We start from the raw sequence: 23,965 nt of genomic DNA on the forward strand, positions 1-23,965 counted from the left end.
TTGGCATAACGTCAGTTATCTGTATTTTGGATTGAAAAGGAAATTATCACAATTAATACTTCTAAGAGCAGTAACTTAATAATAAAGGCTTACTAGTCAATGGTATTGTAATAGCATTGTATGGTGACAGATGACAGCTACACTTGTGGTGAGCAGAGCATAATGAATAGAATTCCAATTGTCAAATCACTGTGTTGTATACCTGAAACTAATGTAACATTGTGTGTCAACTATACTTCAATAAAAAAATAATAAAAATTATGCCTTAAAATGGCAGGGGAAAACAAAGTTTAACTTTTGAACTATTTTTTTTATCTAAACTAGAATTCTATAGTTCATGGAGTGTCTATCCTATAATGTGATGCTAATTACACATAATGAACAATTTACTAAATTTTTCTGCTATTTCATCTTCTTAACTTAGACTGTAACTTCCTTGAAGTCAGAGATCACAGATAATTCTTTGGTAACTTCAGTGCTTCTCTATGGCGTATGTATTTAAAATTTTTGCTGAAAAACTAAAACATCATAAAACTACAGGAAATAAGTTCCCCCAAGATCCAATCTCATAAAAATATAACGTCATCTTATTTCAGAGATGAATGAAATGACTGAGGTAAACCTGTGCTGCTATCCAGCCAAGATTCCAGGAGTCCAGCAGTGGTCATGACCTGAATCCCCAGATCCTGGCTGCAGCCTGGTGTTACCTGATGGCAGTTGGCCACACAAGCTTAGATACCAACATAATGGTTCTTGGTCCTATGGCTAATGGATACTTACACAACAGTGGCAGTGATTCTGGAAAATCTCTGTTTGTTGATGCCTATTTCATCAGACCAATCCAGGAACACTGTAGGAGGGAATACTCAGGGCTAAAGGATACCCTCCACCCCCTTACACACACACACACACACACACACACAGCACTACCCTCCATTTAAGAACCAGCGTTAGGCAGAATGAATAGGTACCATATCTGAATTTGCATCGTCTTGGGGTTTTAACCATAACCTACCAACAGATAGTTGATGAAGTAATAAATGAATGAATGGCAATATTATGGCACAGCTTTTCCTACCTGATGTACCAACAGTTCGGCCACTTCTACATGATTGTTAAGGGCAGCCAGATGCAAGGCAGTATAACCATCATCTTTCTTCTCATCCACAATCCATGGTCTTGGTAATTTAGATAGTAAAACACGCATTGCACTGAAAGTCAAGTTTATATGATTTTGATATTTACATAATTCGATATTTAATTAAATATTTCATTATTTTCTTTAGAAAAAATATGTAAAGGAAACTTTTGAAATAAAAAACATTCTTCTTTAAAGAAAATTATGCCCTCAGAGACAAACGAATTGTATTTTTTTCTAAATCTCTAATGTGCAGCTTTTTGATGCTTTAAGAGGTAAACAAACTATCACCATTTGGGGCATAGAATCAAACTAGAATAGGAGTATTACAAGGGGAAAACATTATGAGAGAAAAAAAAACCAAAGGGGAAAGAAATATATCCAAACAAGGACATATTTATGGTTTTGTGGAAACTCTTAGGTTCAATTTGAATAGTATCTATTAATGAAAGAGTTAATAAAGAACAGCCAGGTAACAACAACGAAGTAGGAATAATAGTAATAAAAAGACAAATTTCTTGTAACTGGTAGATTATCATGAATTGCAGTTAAAAATCTGATATATGTCATTTAGCAGTGCTAAATCCACTTGATACCAAAACATGTAAAATGGTAATTATAATTTAATATTTAAAATTTAAGGATAACAAAATATTTCCAGAGCAAGACAGACAGTTATCCTAAAGACCATCAAAGATTCAAGCATAAAAGAGCAGGAGACGTAATTATCAAGGAGAGATACTTCTTCAAAAATAAACTACTGGGACTACTTCAAAATAAAAAGCTTTTGCACAGCAAAGGAAACCATCAAGAAAAGACAACCTACTCAATGGGAGAAGATATGTGCAAATGATATATCTGATAAAGGGTTAACATCCAAAATATATAAAGAATTTATACAACTAAACTCCAAAAAAACCAAACAATTTGATTAAAAAATGGGCAGAGGACCTGAATAGACATTTTTCTAAAGAAGACATACAGATGTCCAGCAGACACATAGAAGATGCGCAACATCACTCATCATCGGGAAATGTAAACCAAAACCACAATGAGACATCACTTTACAACCTTGTAGAATAGCTAAAATCAGAGACAAGAAATAACATGCTGGTGAGGAGGTAGAGAAAAAGGAACCCTAGAGTGTACTGTTGGTGGGAAAATAAATTGGTACAGCTACTGTGGAAAACAGTATGGAGGGTCCTCAAAAAATTAAAAATAAGGGGGCGCCTGGGTGGCTCAGTTGGTTAAGCGACTGCCTTCGGCTCAGGTCATGATCCTGGAGTCTCGGGATCGAGTCCCGCATCGGGCTCCTTGCTCAGCGAGGAGTCTGCTTCTCCCTCTGACCTTCCCCTCCTCATCCTCTCTTTCTCTCTCTCATTCTCTCTCAAATAAATAAATAAAATCTTTAAAAAAAAAATTAAAAATAAAAATATCATATGATCCAATAATTCTACTATCAGGTATTTACCCAAAGAAAACAAAAACACTAATTCAAAAACATATGTGCACCCCTGTTCACTGCAGCATTTACAACAGCCAAGATATGGAAGCAATCCAAGTGTCCACTGATAGACGAAATGGATAAAGAAGATGTGGTGTATATATATAATGGAATATTACTTGGACATAAAAAGGATGAGATCTTGCCATTCGCGACAACAGGGATGGACCTAGAGGATACTATGCTAAGTGAAACAAGTCAGACAGAGAATACTATATGATTTAACTTATATGTGGAATCTAAGAAACAAATGAATAAACAAACAGCAGAATCAGACCTATAAATACAGAGAACAAACTGATGGTTGCAAGAAGGGAGGGGGGTATGGGGTTAGGGAGGGGGAGCTATATACCCAAAATATATTGAGAATGACAGCTTAAAGACAGCTTTCAGGGGCTGTTACTAAAGTTATAATCACTGCTTAGGGGTGAGAGAATTCTTTGGAAATCTATGGAAAACTATGGAGAGAAATGCACATTATATAGCTCTGCCCACAATTTTGAGAGGCTACAAACCCCTAGATCCCACTCGCAGACCTCATACAAAGCTCAGGTTTCCTGCTTTAGTTCGTTTACAGTAATTACAAGGATTCTAATCTTCCTCCTTCACCAGATTAAAATAAGATACTAGATATTGGGGCACCTGGCTGGCTCAGTTGGTAGAGCATGTGACTCTTAATCTCATGGCTGTGAGTTCGAGCCCCACATTGGGTGCAGAGATTACTTAAAAATAAAATCTTTTAAAAAAGAGAGAGAGATGGGCGCCTGGGTGGCTCAGTCGGTTAAGCGACTGCCTTCGGCTCAGGTCATGATCCTGGAGTCCCGGGATCGAGTCCCACATCAGGCTCCCTGCTCGGCGGGGAGTCTGCTTCTCCCTCTCCCCCTCCCCCTGCTTGTGTTCCCTCTCTCGCTATGTCTCTCTCTGTCAAATAAATAAATAAAATCTTTAAAAAAAAAAAAAAAAAGAGAGAGAGGGGTGCCTGGGTGGCTCAGTCGTTAAGCGTCTGCCTTCGGCTCAGGTCATGATTCCAGGGTCTTGGGATCGAGCCCCGCATCGGGCTCCCTGCTCGGCCGGGAGCCTGCTTCTCCCTCTCCCACTCCTCCTGCTTGTGTTCCCTCTCTCACTGTGTCTCTCTCTGTCAAATAAATAAAATCTTAAAAAAAAAAAAAATTATAAAAGAGAGAGAGATACTAGATATTATGTAACTTTGCCTCAGATTCTTAATGGGGAAAACTTCTAGTACCACACTGTATTACTGAATGTTTGGATTTGGCATAATCATGATGCCAATGCCAAACATTATCTAGCACTCTACACATCTGACCATGTGAGAAATGGAATATATAAGGGTTTTATGATTCTTTTGGAGAGTTTAGAAGATGTAAGTATTAAATCATGTGGAAAAAAAGTTTCAGTAAAAAAAAAATATAATTATAAGATAATAATGTAAACACATTGATTTAAACAAAAACTGTGATAGGATTATGTTGAGAGAAATGGTAATAGATGATGTCAATAGCTTTAAATCTTCATTTCTCATGACATGAAATCAGTAGATAATATCTACAGTTGATACATTAGGAAAACTGCAGGACAAGTTGGAAGTTATTGGGTGTAGGGGGAACACAAAGGGATGAAGAGGGATAAAGCAGAATACAGTTCTCTTTTATTATAAGCTTTGCAGTAGAATTTGATTTACCTATGCATATATATTAGATTTTAAAAATTTAAGTCAAAACACTAAAATAATATTTAGGCTTACTATGTTAAAATCTTTTAAATTTGCTACTTTAGTTCTTATAGCCAAGATATATAAATATGACCTAAGTTTTACATTATAAGGTGTGGTTTCATGCTAATTTCATCAAGTTTTTTTTTTTTTAAGTCACATTATTGAATAGATATCCCTGAGAAGATGGTTCTTAATGAAACCATGTTTCCCACTACTTTGCATTCCTGTTTCAGAAGTACCTTCCCATATTATGCTGCCAACAACTCGAAAGAAAGGGAAAGAGGAGCAGTTCCTTCTCTGGGCATAAGCTATCCACTGAGATGGAGCCATTCACTAACTTGTTCTGGGCTTTTGCATTTCCTAAGTGAAAAAGCTAGAGAAAGCTGAAGTCTCTCAGAAAGAAGAGCCAATGGCTCAGAAGGTTAGTGAGGTACTTAAACAGAAATAGATATGTATTCCTGAAAGCCTACTGCCTCTCTACTCTCTGCCATCTGCCATCTCTCACTACCTTTTATCTTTTTGCTTTTCCTCTCAGTACAAAATGAGTAACTGAAGTATAAGAGCAAAAGAAAGATGGTAATTCCAGGCTACTGTCAGAAGTGACAAAAATGATCCCAGTCCCTTCTAGATAACATTCTATAAAGTCCATCAAATCCTAATACTAAAATGCAAAATTCAGATTTTCAGAGAGCAAGTTTTCACTTCAGAACCAATCCATTCTGTTAATTAGTCCCACTTACGTGGGGTGGACAATCTGAGGAGCCCACAGTCCAACCAGGCATGCCGCTGCCGGCTGTCCCCTGCAGCGCTGTCGTTCCTCAAGAGGAGACCTAGGCTGTAAGCACTCAGGCCCACAGGGCTGCTGGGATCAGGGCGTTACCAGTTGGGCACATCAATAATTGTATTGAGTCAACAGGCTCTCACCTGTGGAGCACAGTACATGAGATTTGGCGGTATTTTCCCTAATGCCCAAACACTCTTCTTTAGTTCTCAATCTGGTTGTTTTCCAAAAGGTTAAGGACATGGATGGTTTAAAGATAAGATCTTGCTACCAGTTAAGCAGGCATTTGTTCCTTCTCTCATTTGTGAGGAGTGCCAAAGAAGCATTAAGTTCCGGAACAACTAATAGTGGTGCCTAGTATAATCCCGGGCACTTGGTAATACTCAAACGTTTGCTGAATGATGAACAAATGAGTTCTAAGAAGCAGAGGGACAAGCAGCTGTCTACATTGGTATGTAGCAGTCAAATGGCACTGGGTCCATTTTTAGGGCCTGCCATGCTTTACAAACTTTCTTCAGAGATAGGCAACGGTTTTCTAAACAAACCCAAGTAGATAAACTGTGGAGGTCTTACATATTAATGGAAAAAAAAATTAGATCACTAAATGCTTGCTAAGTTAATGAACAATCCCTCAAATAATAAAGCTAATAAAGCCTGTCAGTCCAGAATTCATAAAGGAACCTACTAAGAAAGTTGATCAATCCCAAGCAGAAGTTCTTCAGGGCATACTAAAAGCAGATCAGTATGTGATATTCTAAACATATTTTTGTTCGATACCTCCCCCATCTGAATGGATGCAGACAAGAAGCCTGGGAAGATACATACCCAGATGCTATCCATGGTCATCACTTTAATAAATGAATATAGCTGGTTTTTATTTTCTTTCATCTACTTATAGCTAGTGAATAGATATTAGTTAGATGTTTTTAAATTCTTTTTTTGGTGTGCTTTTATCCCCCCCTCCCCCCCACCAAACTTTTTTTTGACAGATACCACAATTAAAAGGCTTGTTAATGTAGCCTAATTTTGTTAAGTAAGAATTTGGATATAGAATTTAGCTCAAAATGAGAAAGAGATATGCAACAATTCAGACTGCAGAAGAGTTGTATAGCTGAGTACTCGAGTTTTCTTAAACTAAAGACAACCAAAATTATCTCTTAAATGACCAATCAGTTCTTATTTCTCCTTCTATGTTTAAACCAGGGCCCTGTTTTACTTATCTTTATGTCCCCTTTGTATGCCTAGTAAAAGGAGCTCAAAGTTTTGTTGAATGGAACAAAACAAGAAACAATCAAATGAACAATCATTTCTGAATATAATGGAGGCGAGGATTTAGCAACCTATTAAATTTCTGGTATATTCTTAAGTCCCCAAGAGTGGTAATTCCCTAACTGGTTTCATTATTACAAACCAGAGCAGGAGCATGGTGTGGTGGTAAAGAGCTCAAAGTCTGAAGCCAAACTATCTGGGTTCAAATTCTGGCATTAGCAAAGTGAATGCCTGGTGACTTGAGCAGTTACTTAACTTCTATGCCTTGGTTTCCTCATCTATAAAATGTGAGAAGAATCACAGATTCTATTTCAAAGAAGTTGTTATGAAAATTTAAAAGGGTTTAGAAGAGTACCAGCACTTTATACGTTTGCTTTTAAAAACAAAAACAGGGGCGCCTGGGTGGCTCAGTCGTTGAGCGTTGCCTTCGGCTCAGGTCATGATCCCAGGGTCCTGGGATCAAGCCCCGCGCTGGGCTCCCTGCTCAGCGGGGAGCCTGCTTCTCCCTCTCACACTCCCCCTGCTTGTGTTCCTTCTCTCACTGTCTCTCTCTCTGTCACATAAATAAATAAGATCTTTAAAAAAATAAAAATAAAAAAATAACAACCACAACAAAAAAACCTTTCACTGCTACAAAATGGTTAGAAAAAAATGAGGCGATTTAGAAACCTGAAAATTTCCCTGTCTTAAACTGAGACAGGTGTCATCTTCTCACAATATGTGTAAAAGTATTCCAATATCTAGGAAAGCTGGCTCTTCAAAACTGACAAATGTCCACAGAAGCACTCTTCATGTCATTGCTTTAAAAGAGTCATCCAAAATAATTCACCTGCTATGGTATTAAATGCTAAAGACAAAAAGAATATCAAGGACAAACTTCCCTTGTAGGAGACTGAGCTTAAGAAACTGGTAAGAGTTTTTCTTGATTCTTAATTGAATCAATACTTAACAGAATACTGTATTTGAATTAAGAACAAGGTATAGATCTGGTTTAGGGAAGAACAAAGCTTCTCTTGGGCATTTTTAGATTTGTAAAATCTTAAAACTGTATCTCCACAATTACATTAGATTTGATGTTATAATATTCTTTTCTCCTTGGTTAAAAAAAATTTCAACTTTACCATTTATTGTGAATATGCTATTAAAATTTAGAGCAAAAGTATTTTTTCCTTTGAAGCATATAGTATTATGCTTCATCATAGATTAGGTTAATGACTGTTTCATAGTCTCTGGTAAAGTAGAAATGTTATAGATCAGATTAATGACTAATTCATAGTCTCTGGTAAAGTAGAAATGATCATGCCTAAATGTTATTTCAAAAAATTTAAAAGGAATGGCAATGTCAAAAGAAGGGAAAAAAATACTTTGCATCTGGAAAATGAAATAGAATAAAAATGTTATTAATAGTAGTTCTGTATGTAATATATAGTAAGGAATAATAATAGTTCTGTATGTATAGTTTCAATATAAAAGTACACAATTACTCAAAAGCATTCCAGACCATTTCTCATCTAAGCACTATAAAAAAATAACTGAAACTGACATTGAATTAAAAGTTTTAAGTAGCATTTTTCCAAGATTTCATTTACACACTACTCTTTTCTTCCTTAATGATCTCTCTCCATTTTTAATACATAGGTTCTACTTACCATTTCTACATATTTTCCATTCAAATATTATTCCTTAAATTTAAAAAGCATGTGTAGCAACAACTAGCTCTAAAGATAACCCTGCAAAATCTCTTCAGGCCTTTAGTTATGTAAAATATCATCATCCATAATATTTTTTACTAACAAAAAATTAGGTTATGAAATATATTTTGGCAGCAGAGGGATTTTACTTGTTCCAGGTCTGTCTAAAGACTGCCTTGCAACTAGCCAGGGTAATATTTTTCCTCTTTCCTTTTTTTCTCTGCAGTGCTTCTAAGTATAGTGACAGCCGCATCAGGCTTTCCTAGTCTCAGCGCAAGCTCAGTGAAAATCTGGGAAATGTAAGTGGAAACATGAGAGACCGCTTTATTTGGCAGTGCTTTAAAAAAAAGGGGGGGGGGCAGAACAAATGGCAAAGCAGTGTTTGGACCGCAGGATGAACAATCAATAGGCAGAAAGCAAGATAGAAGCTTCCTCCACTTTTGGATCGACAATCGACAGCTGAGAGACTATTTTTTGCTATGGTTGACTAAATATGGTCAGGGAAGAGAGAGGCACAAGAGAGCCTGTTTGCCTGGGAGTGCATGTTTCAAATGCTTAGCTGCCTATAAAGCTGTAACAGTTTAGCCCGTGGCCACTGAGAGAAGAATATAAGTTAACCTCTGTAGTGACCATGGGGAAGTCCTGACCTTCCTTGCAGACTTGACCTCTGGATATGACAAGGTGGCTTCACTACAGATCTACCAATTAATCCTGGAAACTAAAAACCAAAAGCAAATCAAAAAAAAAAACAAACCAAAAAAACAACTTCACAGCAAGAAAGATACAGAATATTTCCTGAGAAGTCAGAAGAACCTAATGTATTCTGGTGGGCAAAAGAAAATAGGGTGAATGTTTACAGTTACTTGGGGGGAGTGAGGTGTGTTTTGGTTTTTGGCTTTTTGTTTTTTTAGATTATAAAATTAACTTCCTTTGCAACTTTCTGCCCTCTTCTGAAGCATTTTATCTGAAAATGAGCAAAGTTCATTTTCTTGGCCATTATACCAACCTTCCTTGGTTGCTTAACTTTCTGTACAGCAGATACAAGGTACTCATATCTGTGCAATACTGGTAATATGACCTTCCAAATCAAATGGCCAACTTTGATTCAGTTTTGTTGTTTGTTTTTTTTTTAAGGCAAAGGGAAGGGAGAGGGAAAAGATGGCTTTTTTGGGTTTTTCTGTTTGTTCATTTGTTTTTCAAATGTATCTTAAAAGGTGGGGTTCTGTGTTCACTGATACGGCCCTTTGCTTCCCTCAGCTCATGGAAAGAAGTGCTGAATCAGCGAATAGAGTGAAGGAACGATCAAGAGGAGATGGCAGCTGCTGATGTGACTCTCTAGGTCATTACCTCTCTTCCTCCTGCAAAAGCTGCATGGCACTAAACTTACAGGTAACAGCACCATAAGGCCTGCACTTTTAAGGATACTTATGACTTTCTGCATGCTTACCTATTATGACTCGATACATGCTTCTATTGTTAAAGTCTATCTGGGCATTGCCTAATTTCATAGTTCAAGTAGACAGCTTATGTAGCGTAAAAAGGAATGTTGTTCAAGTATCCTGGCAGATAATTCTTGATCTCAAAAATGTACAAATCCATTACTGTCACTGATGTTACTGAAGATTTAGTCTTTGTTTCAGATTAAATAATGATTTTGCATCCTTCGTAAATCACATCCTGCTTCCAAAGTACGCTACCTTTTAAAAACTATTAACTGTCTATTTCAAGGTTTAGTCAACCAAGAGACTTGGCAGATCACAAAATACTTAATGCTAACTTTTAGTTGGTCACAAAAATAAATCAGAATGTGCATGGTAAATCCTAACACTGCACTGCTGAAACTGCTGTAGTGCTGGGCCATCTACTGCTACATTCTGATTTGCTCTCTCTGAGCTTCACCAACTTTTTATCACAGGCTGCAGAAATTCGACTTTCCCTACCTTTTTGTTTTCTCCTTTCCCGAATATGAAAATTTCTTATGGTGTTCTTTTAAATTAACCTTTTAATACCACAATAATTAAAGGCAACTCACCAACTATAATGTCTTTTCAAGCTAAATGATCAAGCGCAGACCCTGGTGTCACAGGCTAACACCTTTAAATTCTTTTCAGTGAGACTTTAGAAAAGACTGTTCTGGTAGTGATCCTTTATACCAAAAAAATTAAAGAATCAAAAGAACCAAACTCACCAAAATTAGATATTTATACATCTATTCGAAAGTGTATTCAACCCAAACAAAAGCACCAAAATGCAAAATTCAGGTAAGTAACTAATAAAGACAAAGGAACGAGAAAGAAGTTCTCAAATAATCATGAGTTCCTTATCTGTGACCTTTAAAAAAAAATAACAAAAAATTCATCATCTTTAAAACTTCAGTTCACTCACACTCTAAAAAGATCTAGCTTTTCTCCTTGTTCTTTCAACAGAAGAAGTACTAATTGGTTAACTGGTTAAGTTTTCAATAAGGTATCTAGTTTGTAAAAAGAATTTGCACTGAATTCATTACTATCTACCTGCAGGATCTAGAAGCAAACTACAAAATAAGAAGAAATTCCTCTGAAGACAATGAAGAAACACTAGGCTGATCTTACCAATTTCTGAAATATACTCTGTAAAACCTCCACTGATTCTATGAATCTCTTGCAAAAACAACCAGACCAGGACAAAGTTCAACAGATAACTGGTTAGTGTTTAGACGTATCTATGTCCACCAAGAACAAGGAGCCATGAATGGCACTAATGCCATGCTTCAGGTAAATCTGTTATAGTTTAGTCTTTGATAGTCTCTGCCAATGATCTACCACTACTCTGTATCAGTAAACTAAATGTTTTACTAACAAATGGGAAAATAAAACATTTCATGTTTTTACAGCTAACAACTTAGTAAAACCTACTCAGAGTACATACTTCTTTATGTACCCATATGAACATACAATGCTATGGAATGTAAAGAAGTATGTATTTTTGGTAGGCAATAAACTGCCAGGAGGGAACTACACTGCAGCTAAAAGCAGCTCTTGCTTCTTTCTATGTGAATGACCTTCATATGGTAAATTAACCTAGTATCAAAGAGATGACCTTTGGCAATACTAACACCATAAAAATGTACCTACTACTTTTAGATGGAAACTAAATGCTGTGAAGATTTCTACTTTGTGAAGAAAAAAAAGTTCAACCAAGGAGATTTAAAATTATCAAGAAACTCCTTTTAAATCTTCTAAGTTTAAAATGTACTATGTTTTACATTTTTAAATTAAGTATTCACATGATTAAAATTTGAATACTGAAAAGAAATCAGTAGTACTAGAACAAAAGAGTGAGGGATACACATGACCTATTTTCTGTCTCTACAATATGATCTTAATTGAAGTATATATCATATTAGTAGGATTAACTGATTTGTTAAGAATAACAAGGTATAACAAAAGCTGATGTCATTACATTTTAGCAATTGTTCTTGATAGTTTGATAAATTTATAGTCTACTAATATTAGAGGAATTTCTGAACAAGTTTTGTTGTTTTAAGCTTTCTTTTTGAAAGCTACACAGTCATAATTCGAAAAGACTATCTTTTAAGTAACATTCTACTCTCAAAAAAAAAGTGTTGTCCTCAAATTAATCAGGTCCTTAATCTAGTGTTCGCTTTGTATAAATACTGTTAGTACTTAGAATAAATTAAAACATAAGATTTATGCATGAAAAATGACAAAATTCTGGGTCATATTGTAGGTTAACAGGGCACATTGATAAAAGATGGCCAAATATTTAAAAGAAATTAATTTATTATCGATATTATCCTTGAATTTGCTTTCTCCAAAGGGGCACATAAAATGAAAACGCTACAGCCAAGAAACCAATTTACACAGACAGAATAATCATGTTTCACTGGTACCGGGCAACAGCAATTCAATTTTTATAAACATGTTAGGGCCCACTATTTGTAATGTGTTGGAGATATCATAATACTTTTTTTTTACCTTATATAAAATTTATTTTGTGTAATATACACTTACATATTAACAGAAATCATAAATAATAAAGCTGCTGGCAATACTTTATAAGCAGTACCTGTTTCAAGCTACTATGATAGACTTAGAAAAAAAGAAATACTAATATTCATATACTCTAATCATTTCTTACTAAAAGTACTATTTCAACTGGAATATTCAGATGTGTATAAAAAGCATAATGATAATTTGAAAATTTTTATGTGTCCCAAGTTGAACAGAAATGGCTATAAGGTCAACTACAGTTATAACTGAAAATATGTATCTCAAAAGTATAGGTTCCTCTATAAAACTACTCAAAGGGTATTACTATACTCATGTTTTATAACATTCTAAAATTATAGAGTATTATAAAATTGTAGAACAATTATATCCATTATTCTCTAGGCATGAAAGTTTTTAATAACTATTTTAAAACAACCTGGTGACAAAGATTCTCATTGATATAATATTAAGAGTACATAATCCTCAGAAAATAAAATGACAGCATCTGCTATTCATTTTAAAAAGATTATATACTGATTCTAGTGCTTACAAGTTTAACTGAACATATCTGAGTCTTTTCAGTCATTCTAAAATGTCACATCCATCACTTAGATCAGCTGTTCATTTTTAACTGAGTACATAGTAAACTCTGGGCATCTGCTGACACTGGTGTAACTCAAACATTTCAACTGTCTCTCTGACAGGGATAACAGATGCTGACATTATCAAATGCTGTACTATTTTTTTTCCATGGCCTCTCCTTGCCCCGATATGGCCAGTATATGAAACTGAACTGCCATCCAAAAGCACACTTGAGCAACTGGATCTGCTAAACAGCTCCCATATAACTAGTAAAAATAGAAGCCAGTTTTATTGCTATCTTCAGCACTTAAGTCCAGGCAATTTAACACCTGTTTCATTTCTATTAGAATATATGGAAAGAATTGTAGTTACATTAATTTCACCAGCAGCATGATACGAACCAACAGATGCAGAATATACTTAATATGAGAACTTTTTGAATACTGCCTGAATTAGTGCTGACCTTTTCCCAGTCTAATTCAAAACAGTAACTTTCTTTACTCTGTATTTCACTGAAAGCACTTACTTTATAGGCAAACTATAATATCTCAAAGTTTTATTTTTGCAAGTATATTTAAGGAGGTATCCCTTCCCTGATACTGAAATGCAACAATGAAATCAAATTACAACAAACATTTGCTGTACTGACTTTTAAAGTATTACTCATGTAGTAGATTTTTAAATTAAATTCATTGCTTATAGCTATGCACCACAAGTCCATGTATTATTAAGCTGATAATGGAACTAACTAGGCAATCTGTACCCAAAATGATGGAGAACTCAGGGAAATAGACATTGAAAAGGGTTAAATTACTAACCTATGATTAGTAACACTACATAAGCAAAAACAAAGAAAAAAGTTGGCATGCATGGTAGTTCCTTTCAACACAAGTCCAAGCAATACACTGAATACACGTGTGATCTATTTATAAACCAAAGGGCAGAGGTACTGTCTTAAGGCCACTCATATTCCTCCACCCTCCCTATCAGGAACTTGCTATTAGCTCTCAAGTATAATACTAAATAAAGAGGAGTGGTAGAAAGCTTACCAGTACTCTTCCCTAACCTATTAGCATACTTACTTGGTTCACTGCCTAAAGATAAATACAAAATAGTACTCTGAAATACATCAAGGTCTATTTGTTCCTTCAAATGCTGTTGGTTTTAAAACAGGTTATTGTCTACATTTAAGAATTATGCAAAGCTGTACACTGATAATTCCTTAATGCATCAACAAAATGTTAAAGGGCAAAGACTTGCTCTGTTCGAGAAGGAAATAGTAGGAAAAGTGCCTTTAAAATAGAAAAGTTTACATGTAATGACTGAAGTACTGACATGAGAATATCTAACATTTGTAGAAAGTCCATAACCATAATTGTACAAATAAAAAGCATTTCAACTCTTTTGTATCCCAAACTAGCAGCACTGCAATGCTTTGCTAGAGCTGGTAAAATGGAACCAAATCGCCTCTTCAATGGATTTGGTCCCCTTCAACCAGCTGTAGCTATGCATTGATTACTACAGGACAGCCAACCTTTTCATTTATGAATATCAATCACATGTTGACTAATTTCAGCTTATTTAAATTATTCAGATTGTGGTTTAAATCAAATAATTTGTTACTGTTAATTCTCCTTGGGGGAACCATAGTGGTTAACAATGTTTATAAAAAGTTTTATGAAAAATGTGTGGATGACTTAAGGACTGCAAATAAAATAATTTTACTATTTACCGTCTTGGTGTTACATTTTTTTTATCTTCAGAATAGAAATGGCAATGAAATGTAGCCTATGCTGCATAATAAAAAAATACACTTCCTCCAAAGGAAGAAAATATTTGGGAAGGTGACCTAAAACCTACCTGAACATAATGGGAACACCACAGTGTGGTTCCTATGGACATGCACGTATTTTAAATTAAAGAAAAATATAACATTAAATATAATACTCTAGAAATGCTGGGTCACTATCTTCCAGGATTAGCATTTAATTTTACTGCAATTTACCTGAATACTGATAAAGGTAAAAAAGAAAAATGAACGATTCTGCAGAATATTTTGTGCAGAGACTGAAACAGGATCTAGTTCTTCCAACCCCAAAAGTTTTTAACCTTCAGAAAAGAAAGGAAATGCTAAGTATCATGGCTTTTTACTATGTAGGTATTTCACCTCTCCATACTTGTTTCCTCAGTTGTAAAATGAAGATCTCTTCTAATAATAACATCCTATGACTCTCCTCACTCTGTCTTCTTTGTCCTTCACAAAATAAAGATACACACAAGCCTCTCTCTCTCAGGGGAGAGAAAATGAAGGAAGAGGAAAAATGATAAGTTATCCAACATCCCTCTATTTTTCTTACTAACTGCAATACAATTATAGGTAATAAAATGTTCTTTAACACATGGAAACAAACATTTCAGTAATTAATGAAGGGTTACTGATGGCAATTAGTAGTTTAAAAATCTACATGTTCACACAGTCTTCAACAGTCCACTCCTCTATTTAAAAGTGAAGATCATCCCTTAAAAGAATGTGGGCAAAGGAAAGTTTATATATAGATAAATCTTATCACTTCATTCAAATTATTAGGCCTACCTGCTCATTTTAATCACATTTCAATTAGTTACATTAAATATATTCATGTATTAGAAGGCACATCATGTTTGAGAGTGGATGCATGGCACATAAGAGAAAATGGACATACTATAAGTATAGTATCATTTAATACACTCTCAGCTACTTTTTATATATAGCACTCTGCATGTTCAGAGTTTATAAGAAAAACATTAAACACAAAGATATGGTCTAGATTATCAAATCTTCATAAATTCAACATAGTCTCATTTACCAGGCCTTATTTTAGAATTTTAAAAGTTAAATAAAGATATCATAACATTCTAGAGGGAAAATTATGAGTTGCTCATATATTCAGTATGATTTAGTATGTGCCTTTGTGGGAATAAACAGGTAAGTAAGAAATGCCTGTGAAGTTATCTTTTTTTTTTTTTTAAGATTTTATTTATTTATTTGAGAGAGAGAGAGAAACAGCATGAGAGGGGAGAGGGTATGAGGGAGAAGCAGTCTCCCCCCTGAGCTGGGAGCCCGATGTGGGACTCGATCCCAGGACTCCGGGATCATGACCCGAGCCGAAGGCAGTCGCTTAACCAACGCTTAACCAACTTAACCAGGCGCCCCTGCCTGTGAAGTTATCTTAGCACTAACCTAAAAACACAAGTGTATCACATCATGTGGTCTATTCATATTTTGCTGTTACTTTTCACACTCAATTTATATTAAAGAAAAATTTGTAAATAACACTATATAAGGTAACTTTATAATACTGCTAAGAGTACCTCCAAAATATCTATCCAGTATCAGTACTTCCAAAATACTTAGCTGGTTTTTGGCCAGCTCTGCAGAGAATACTGCTAATTTATTTTCATGCCTGTTAAGGAGATCTAGTAACTTAATTAAGAGCTAAAAATGCAACATCCTCACAGAAAGTACCTAAGTAATGTGCCAATTAATGCTATTCCAAAGAAATTTAGTTTTCATTTTCAACAACAGAAATGCTTCCTGCTCTTCATTTAAATCTGAAATTTCACCTGTATACAAAAAAAGACAATATGGCTAAACTCTAGGGAAAATGTCTCTAAATATCAAAAATAAGAAAAAGCATGGTTCTCTTGGTTAAGATTCCTGAAATAAAAGATCTATATTAAGACATATGCTATTCTAGGGTGCCTGGGTGGCTCAGATGGTTAAGCATCTGCCTTCGGCTCAGGTCATGATCCCAGGGTCCTGGGATTGAGTCCTGCATCAGGCTCCCTGCTCAGCGGGGAGCCTGCTTCTCCCTCTGCCTCTCTCTCTCTCTCTCTGTCTCTCATGAATAAATAAATAAAATAAAATCTTTTTAAAAAAAAAAGACATATGCTATTCTAAAATGCTCCAAATTTTATAAACCATGATACCAAAATACTCAGTGTCTCCGAAAGCTTATATAGTCTCCCACAATTCTGAAACAAAAGAAACGGCTTTATAATTCTTTCTCTCTTAATGTCTCTGCTGTTATACCATGAGGAAACATCAAGATCAGCTTTGAAATCCAGAACCTACATTGATCTGAGGCTTTGAAATCTAGATTTCAAAGTATATTCTTCATAAATATTGGACATCTAGACATATTTTTGATAACCGGGGATATTATATTTTCTTTTTAAAAAGCACAACCAGGGGCGCCTGGGTGGCTCAGTCAGTTAAGCATCTGCTTTTGGCTCAGGTCATGATCCCAGGGTCCTGGGATAGAGCCCCATATTGGGCTCCCTGCTCCACGGGGGTCTACTTGTCCCTCTCCTCACCGCTCATACTGTCTCTGTCTCTCTCTCTAATAAATAAAAACTTTAAAAATAAATAAATAAATAAATAAATAGCACAACCAATAACTCTACTGTGTTACTAACTTATTGCCAAAAACTCATTACTGCTTACTATAGGCAAAGCTAAGGAATAGAATGCTACTTAAATCCCACATGTATACACATGCACATATAAACCTTGGAAACTTTTCCATATTGCTAACCACAATAAATTGAAATAATTGTAAGTAAATATTTGTGCTGGTATTAAGTTACACTCGCAATGTAAATGATTTGCTGTAGAAATAATATATATGTATTCTAATAAAAAAACCCCCCAAATAAGCTAAGAATTATATTAACTAAAGTACCATCAATTGTAATTAAAATTGACTATACATGAAATTCAACAATTAAGACAAGTATACTAAAGAAGTATAACTGTAGTTTAAAACAAAGATCACAAAGAACAAATTAAAATGTTATAATTCAAGGTAAGAGATTCATCAAGTTATATAAATTATAAAATGCTTATAAGAAAGGGGGAAATGTTGGCACATATTAATCATGCCTAATATTTTATTCAAAAATGCTAATTTCATCAGGTTCTGGAAATAATAAATGAACTATATCTGATTTCCTCAAATAAGTGTTAAGGCCAAAGACTTTTTTTTTTTTTTTAAGATTTTATTTATTTATTTGAGAGAGAGAGAATGAGAGAGAGAGAACACATGAGAGGGGATAGGGTCAGAGGACGAAGCAGACTCCCTGCCGAGCAGGGAGCCCGATGCGGGACTCGATCCAGGGACTCCAGGATCATGACCTGAGCCGAAGGCAGTCGCTTAACCAACTGAGCCACCCAGGCGCCCAAGACTTTTTTTTTTTTAAGATTTTATTTATTTATTTGACAGAGAGAGACACAGCGAGAGAGGGAACATGAGCAGGGAAAGTGGGAGAGGGAGGAGCAGGCTTCCCGCCGAGCAGGGAGCCCGATGTGGGACTCGATCCCAGGACCCTGGGATCACGACCTGAGCTGAAGGCAGACGCTTAACAACTGAGCCACCCAGGCGCCCTAAGGCCAAAGAGTTTTTTAAAAAAATTCTGAGTACACCAAAAATGATTCCTTCTGTCTTTTGACATCACTCATCAGTACAAGGAAAGAAAAGCATATTTTAAGAATAAAAAATCTGAGGGCGCCTGGGTGGCTCAGTCGTTAAGCGTCTGCCTTTGGCTCAGGTCGTGATCCCAGGGTCCTGGGATCGAGTCCCACATCGGGCTCCCTGCTCGGCGGGAAGCCTGCTTCTCCCTCTCCCACTCCCCCTGCTTGTGTTCCTGCTCTCGCTATCTCTCTCTCTGTCAAATAAATAAATAAAATCTTTAAAAAAAAAAAAAGAATAAAAAATCTGATATGAAAAAAAGAACTGAAAACAACCTCAATTTGCAATTTAAACTGATACATAAGTTGTATAATCTTCTGATATTCTTTAGAGTCCAATTAAAATCACTCTTTATCTGGCAATCTATAGTCACAATTGCATGAAATGTCTTAAGGAAATAGGAATAAAAAACAATCATATAGCTTTAACTAAAGCACTTGGCTGCATAATAAAAATGGCTTTTTCCTCTTTTTTTAAAATGTCACCTAAAAAAAATAAATGTCACCTGACACCAGTTATTTGACTGGAGGAATCACCCTTATAAATTTTTAAGGGAATTCTCAAGATACATGCAAGAATTAAAGAAATGTAAGTAGTATACTCTCTCCTCCTTGTATAGGCTTATTACCATTATTAAATATACTACCCCTACTCCCAGAGTAAAGTGAAACAATTCAAAATATTTAAAGGTTACTCGTTTCCTAAACACTTCAATTTTCAGTTTATCCTAAACTTTATGATTTAATGTGATAAGCTAAATTCCCTCAATAAAATCTCTCTTTTTTTAAAGATTTCATTTATTTATTTGGGGGGGGCATGAGTAGGGGGAGGGACAGAGGAAGAGGGAGAAGCACACTCCCCGCTGAGCAGGGAGCCTGACACGGAGCTCAATCCCAGGACCCTGGGATCATGACCTGAGCTGAAGGTAGATGCTTTACTGACTGAGCCACCCAGGTGCACCAGTAAAATCTCTTTTTGACCATTCTAATCTGAAATAATTGCTATTTGAATTCCTAGCAGTTCCTCTACAGAATCCGTAACTAATCACATTACATCCTGTGATACCTAGCACTGTCCTGTCAAATTAAGACTAACATTTATTAAGTCCCTATCACAGTCAAGGCATTGTGGGGGATATACAAATGAAAAGGAGTGCCCACAATTTTAACAGAAAGAAACACAGAAATACCACACTAACAAACATAAAGTGCAATAAAATAAGAACAAAGAACAAGTTAGTATAGGGCAAACAGAAAATAATTTCAATGATGAGATCTAGGAGCTCTGAAAGAAAGATGGTTAAGATCAAGAAGGGAAAGGGATAAGGATATCCTGATTAAAGAAAATGCTTAAATAAATGAAGAAAGTAGACAAGATATTTTAGAAAAGGGAACAGCATAATGTAGCTGAAGGGAAAGGTAGGAAGAGGGATTTTAATTAGTGGGAGATAAAGTTACAAAAACAGGCTTAAGACACACCACAAATGGGTATGAAAACCAAGTTCAAGGTATGCAAATTTTATTCTAAGTACAATAGGAAGCAACTGAAGATTTGGGAACAGGGGAGAGAGGTGCCATTATATCTATGCCTTTAGAATGCTAAGTTGGTAACTGTATGAAAGTTAAATCAGCGATAACCCTGAAATCAGAGTGAACAATTAGAAAGATACTGTAATAGTTCAAGTAAAAGTGGTAAGTACTTAATTAGATCAGCAACAATGGAATAGGAAGAATGGAATAGATTGGAAAAGACTAGTAGAATAAATGGAATGTGAGAACTAACTGGAAGTTGAGAATTAGTGAGAGAGTAGTCAAATATAACCCTAAACAAACACGCAGCAAGGGGACTGATGGCTGTATTAATACATTCTTAGTTAAATCATTCACTGTCCATGTGTTTCAGTCTTGAAACCATAATACAGAAAAAGTAATACAAGGTAGTTAAGAGCTATTATTCTTTTTTCTTTTTTAAAGTAGGCTCCATGTGGAGAAAGGGGAACCCTCTTACACTGTTGGTGGGAATGCAAGCTGGTGCAGCCACTCTGGAAAACAGATGGAGTTCCTCAAAAAGTTGAAAATAGAACTACTCTTTGACCCAGCAATTGCCTTACTGGGTATTTACCCCAAAGGTACAAATGTAGTGATCCGAAAGGGCACCTGCACCCCAATGTTTATAGCAGCAATGTCCACAATAGCCAAACTATGGCAAGAGCCCAGATGTCCATCAACAGATGAATGGATAAAAAAGATGTGGTATATATATACAATGGAATATTACTCAGCCATCAAAAAATATGAAATCTTGCCATTTGCAATGATGTGGATGGAACTAGAGGGTATTATGCTAAGCAAAATAAGTCAAACAGAGAAAGACAGCTATCATAAGATCTCACTCATATGTGGAATTTGAGAAACAAAACAGGATCATAGGGGAAGAGAGGAAAAAATAAAACAAGACAAAATCAGAGAGGGAGACAAACCATAAGAGACTCTTAATCCTAGGAAACTGAGGGTTGCTGAAGGGGATGGGAGTGGGGGGGATGGGGTAACCGGGTGATAGACATTAAGGAGGGCATGTGATGTAATGAGCACTGGGTAATATATAAGACTGATGAATCACTGGCCTCTATCTCTGAAACTAATAATACATTATATGTTAACTGAATTTAAATTTAAAAAATTAAAAAATAAATAAAATAAAGCAGGCTCCATGCCCAGCGTGCAGTCCAACGCAGGGCTTGAACTTAAGACCATGAGATCAAGACCTGAGCTGAGATCAAGAGTCAGATGCTTAACTGACTAAGCCACCCAGGCACCCCTATGATCTATTAAGGCAGATTGTTGCTCAACTTCTAGCTGCTCCACTAGTCAGCTGTGTGATCTTGAATAAGTAAATTCCTCTCTTTATAAGCTTCATATTATCTATAAAAAGAGGATATTAACACCTGCCTCAAAAAGCTGTTTTCTGAAAGGATTAAAGGAGATAATGCATGTAAACCATTTAGTAGAGGCCCTGCCTGTGTAAGTGTTATCATCATCATCCTCTCTTTGAAAGGCAGGGAACATATAATACTATTTTGTCTCCTTCACAGTGCCGAAGTATGAAGTGTTCAAATATTTGTAATTTGAAAAATCAAGACATAATCTAAAATATGGTCATTTATTTCCTCCCACATTATATACCCACTGTTAGGAGCATCAACAAGCAATAGCAGTAAAATCCTTTTGTTCTCTGTGCTCCCCCTCTAGTGGTGATCCTAAGAAGCTAAAAAAATAGCAAAAACTAGAAGGATACATGATATAAAAACACAGTATGGAACCAGAGGACAAGAAGTCATGGGGATGTAATATAGTTAGTTCATACTGTACTGTATATTTCAAAGTTGCTAAAGCAGTAAATATTAAAAGTTCTTCTCACAAGAAAAAATATATGTAATCACATGTGGTGAAGGATGTTAACCAGACTTATCATGGAAATCATTTCATAATATATTCATATATCAAATCATTATATTGTGCAACTGAAACTAACAATATTATATGTCAATTTTATCTCAATTTTAAAAAAAGAATTCAGGATAAACTGTCAAAATAAACTTCAAAGTGAACAGCTAGCTCCCTCAGGCAAGATATGCAGGCTTAATTCACCTATAAACAGAAGACATCTAATGCAATTTTCTAAAATGCTTCTCAAGGTTAAGTTGTTCCCAAAAATTCATTCATAGAAAGCTCTAAATTAAGCAAAACTAAGTATTTTCCTGTTCTGTGAGACTCTGCAGATCCTTTATGAGTTGTGATTTCCCAGAAGTTTTTCTCAAACTATAACCAGCAAATCTTTTTTCTAGTAGACTGCCTATCGCTATTGTTAACAATGGCTGGGGAATATCTACACTAGAAGCTTATATAATTATATTATTAATAAAGAATTAGGTACTTAATATTTAGCCACAAGTTAAAAAAACAATCATGCAAATGGAGTGCCTGGGGGGGCCCAGTCAGTTAAGCATCCGACTCTTGATCTCAGCTCAGGTCTTGATCTCAGGATCTTGAGTTCAAGCCCCGCACTGGACTACACTGGGCATGGAGCCTACTTAAAAATCATGCAAATGGATAACATGAGATCAGAGGACACACTGAGAATGATCTTAAAGAAACATATCTCAAAATGAAATGCATTAAAAAAAAAATTTTTTTTTAAGATTTTATTTATTTATTTGAGAGAGAGGAGAGAGTGATTTATTTGAGAGAGACAGACAAGCGGGGAGGAGAGGGAGAAGCGGGCTTCCCGCAGAGCAAGGAGCCCAATGCGGGGCTCGATCCCAGGGCCCTGGGATCATGACCTGAGCCAAAAGCAGACGCTTAACCGACTGAGCAACCCAGGTACCCGAAAATGGAATGCATTTTAATTAAATCTTTAGATATAAGCAAGTATTCTTGATACTTTATATACATATTTAATATATGTAAGTCATTTCATAATACTTGTATTAGTTTAATAAAAAAATAATATAAAACTAATCTATTTAGTGAAGACGTAATTTCCACAGACTTTAAAATGATTTATGAAGTACTAAAATATGCCATTATTTCCTCATCAGTATCAGAAAAAAAGAACCAGCACTAGGAATATTTTTAAACTGCATATAAAATAGTAAAGGTGAGATCTTTACCTGGGATTTCCTCTTAGTGCAGCATGGTGTAGAGCATTAAATCCATTATTGTTTGTAATGGTAACATCTGCTCCAGCTTCTAGAAGAACTGCCAGAATGTCATCACGTTTCTTACTTATTGCATCATGAAGAGGGGTATCACCTTCAGAATCCTTTTTTTTTTAATTTAGAGAGACTTTCATTAGTTCTTGAATCAAACATCACATGTAATATTAGTATGTATACTGAACTACTAAACAGAAGCCATATCCAGTAACCTTCAATAAACAACCTGTGTTAAATTTTAAGATGTAGGCAAGAAACATTAGCCTCATTATATTAAACTCATACTCAATCTAGATGGAGAACACAATGAACATGTTGTAACCTACCAAAGAAAAGGAAAAATTAAAAAGTACCCTCAAATATGATTCAGCTAATTACAAAAATTAATGAGGTGAAAAGCTGCCCCCAAAATTCATTAGTTTAAAATGGCCTACTATACCAGATTCCTACCAGTCAGTAATCACTATGCCCTAAACTTTCAAAACAAACCTACACCAGTCTTGGGGCCTTAGAGCAATGAATTGAAAGTCAGTAGTCCTTAACCTTGGCTGCACATTCAGAATCTGTAGGGGAGCTCTTAAAAAGATACCCAGGCACAGGGGGCCTGGGTGGCGCAGTCAGTTAAGCTTCCGGCTCTTGGTTTCAGCTCAGGTCATGATCTCAAGGTCGTGAGATTGAGCCCTGTGTCAGGCTCCATGACTGACACAGAGTCTGCTTGGGATTCTCTCTCTGTTTCCCTCTGCCCCTCCCGCTCATGCATGAGTACGCATTCTGTCTCTAAAATAAATAAATACAGGGCACCTGGGTGGCTCAGTTGGTTAAGCGACTGCCTTCGGCTCAGGTCGTGATCCTGGAGTCCCGGGATCGAGTCCCATATCGGGCTCCTTGCTCAGCGGGGGTCTGCTTCTCCCTCTGCCCTCTTCCCTCTCGTGCTCTCTGTCTCTCATTCTCTCTCTCTCAAATAAATAAATAAAATCTTTAAAAAAATAAAATAAAATAAATAAATACATCTTAAAAAAAAAAAAAAAAAAAAAAAGACACTCAGGCTGTTC

At 35.8% G+C, this 23,965-nt stretch overlaps 1 protein-coding gene across 1 annotated transcript in view; it reads right to left on the bottom strand.

Annotated features, from left to right (window-relative positions):
- The window catches only part of MIB1 (MIB E3 ubiquitin protein ligase 1), a 126,119-nt gene that overhangs the window by 24,283 nt on the left and 77,871 nt on the right, over positions 1 to 23,965 (bottom strand). The window contains exons 12-13 of the mRNA XM_021686247.1: positions 22,869 to 23,020; positions 1,079 to 1,211 (exon numbers count right to left, since the gene is read on the bottom strand). Of these exons, the coding sequence (XP_021541922.1) occupies positions 1,079 to 1,211; positions 22,869 to 23,020 (285 nt within the window). The remainder of the gene's footprint in view (positions 1 to 1,078; positions 1,212 to 22,868; positions 23,021 to 23,965) is intronic.

The sequence above is a fragment of the Neomonachus schauinslandi genome, chromosome 14 (assembly GCF_002201575.2).
Source record: "Neomonachus schauinslandi chromosome 14, ASM220157v2, whole genome shotgun sequence".
NCBI lineage: Eukaryota > Metazoa > Chordata > Mammalia > Carnivora > Phocidae > Neomonachus > Neomonachus schauinslandi.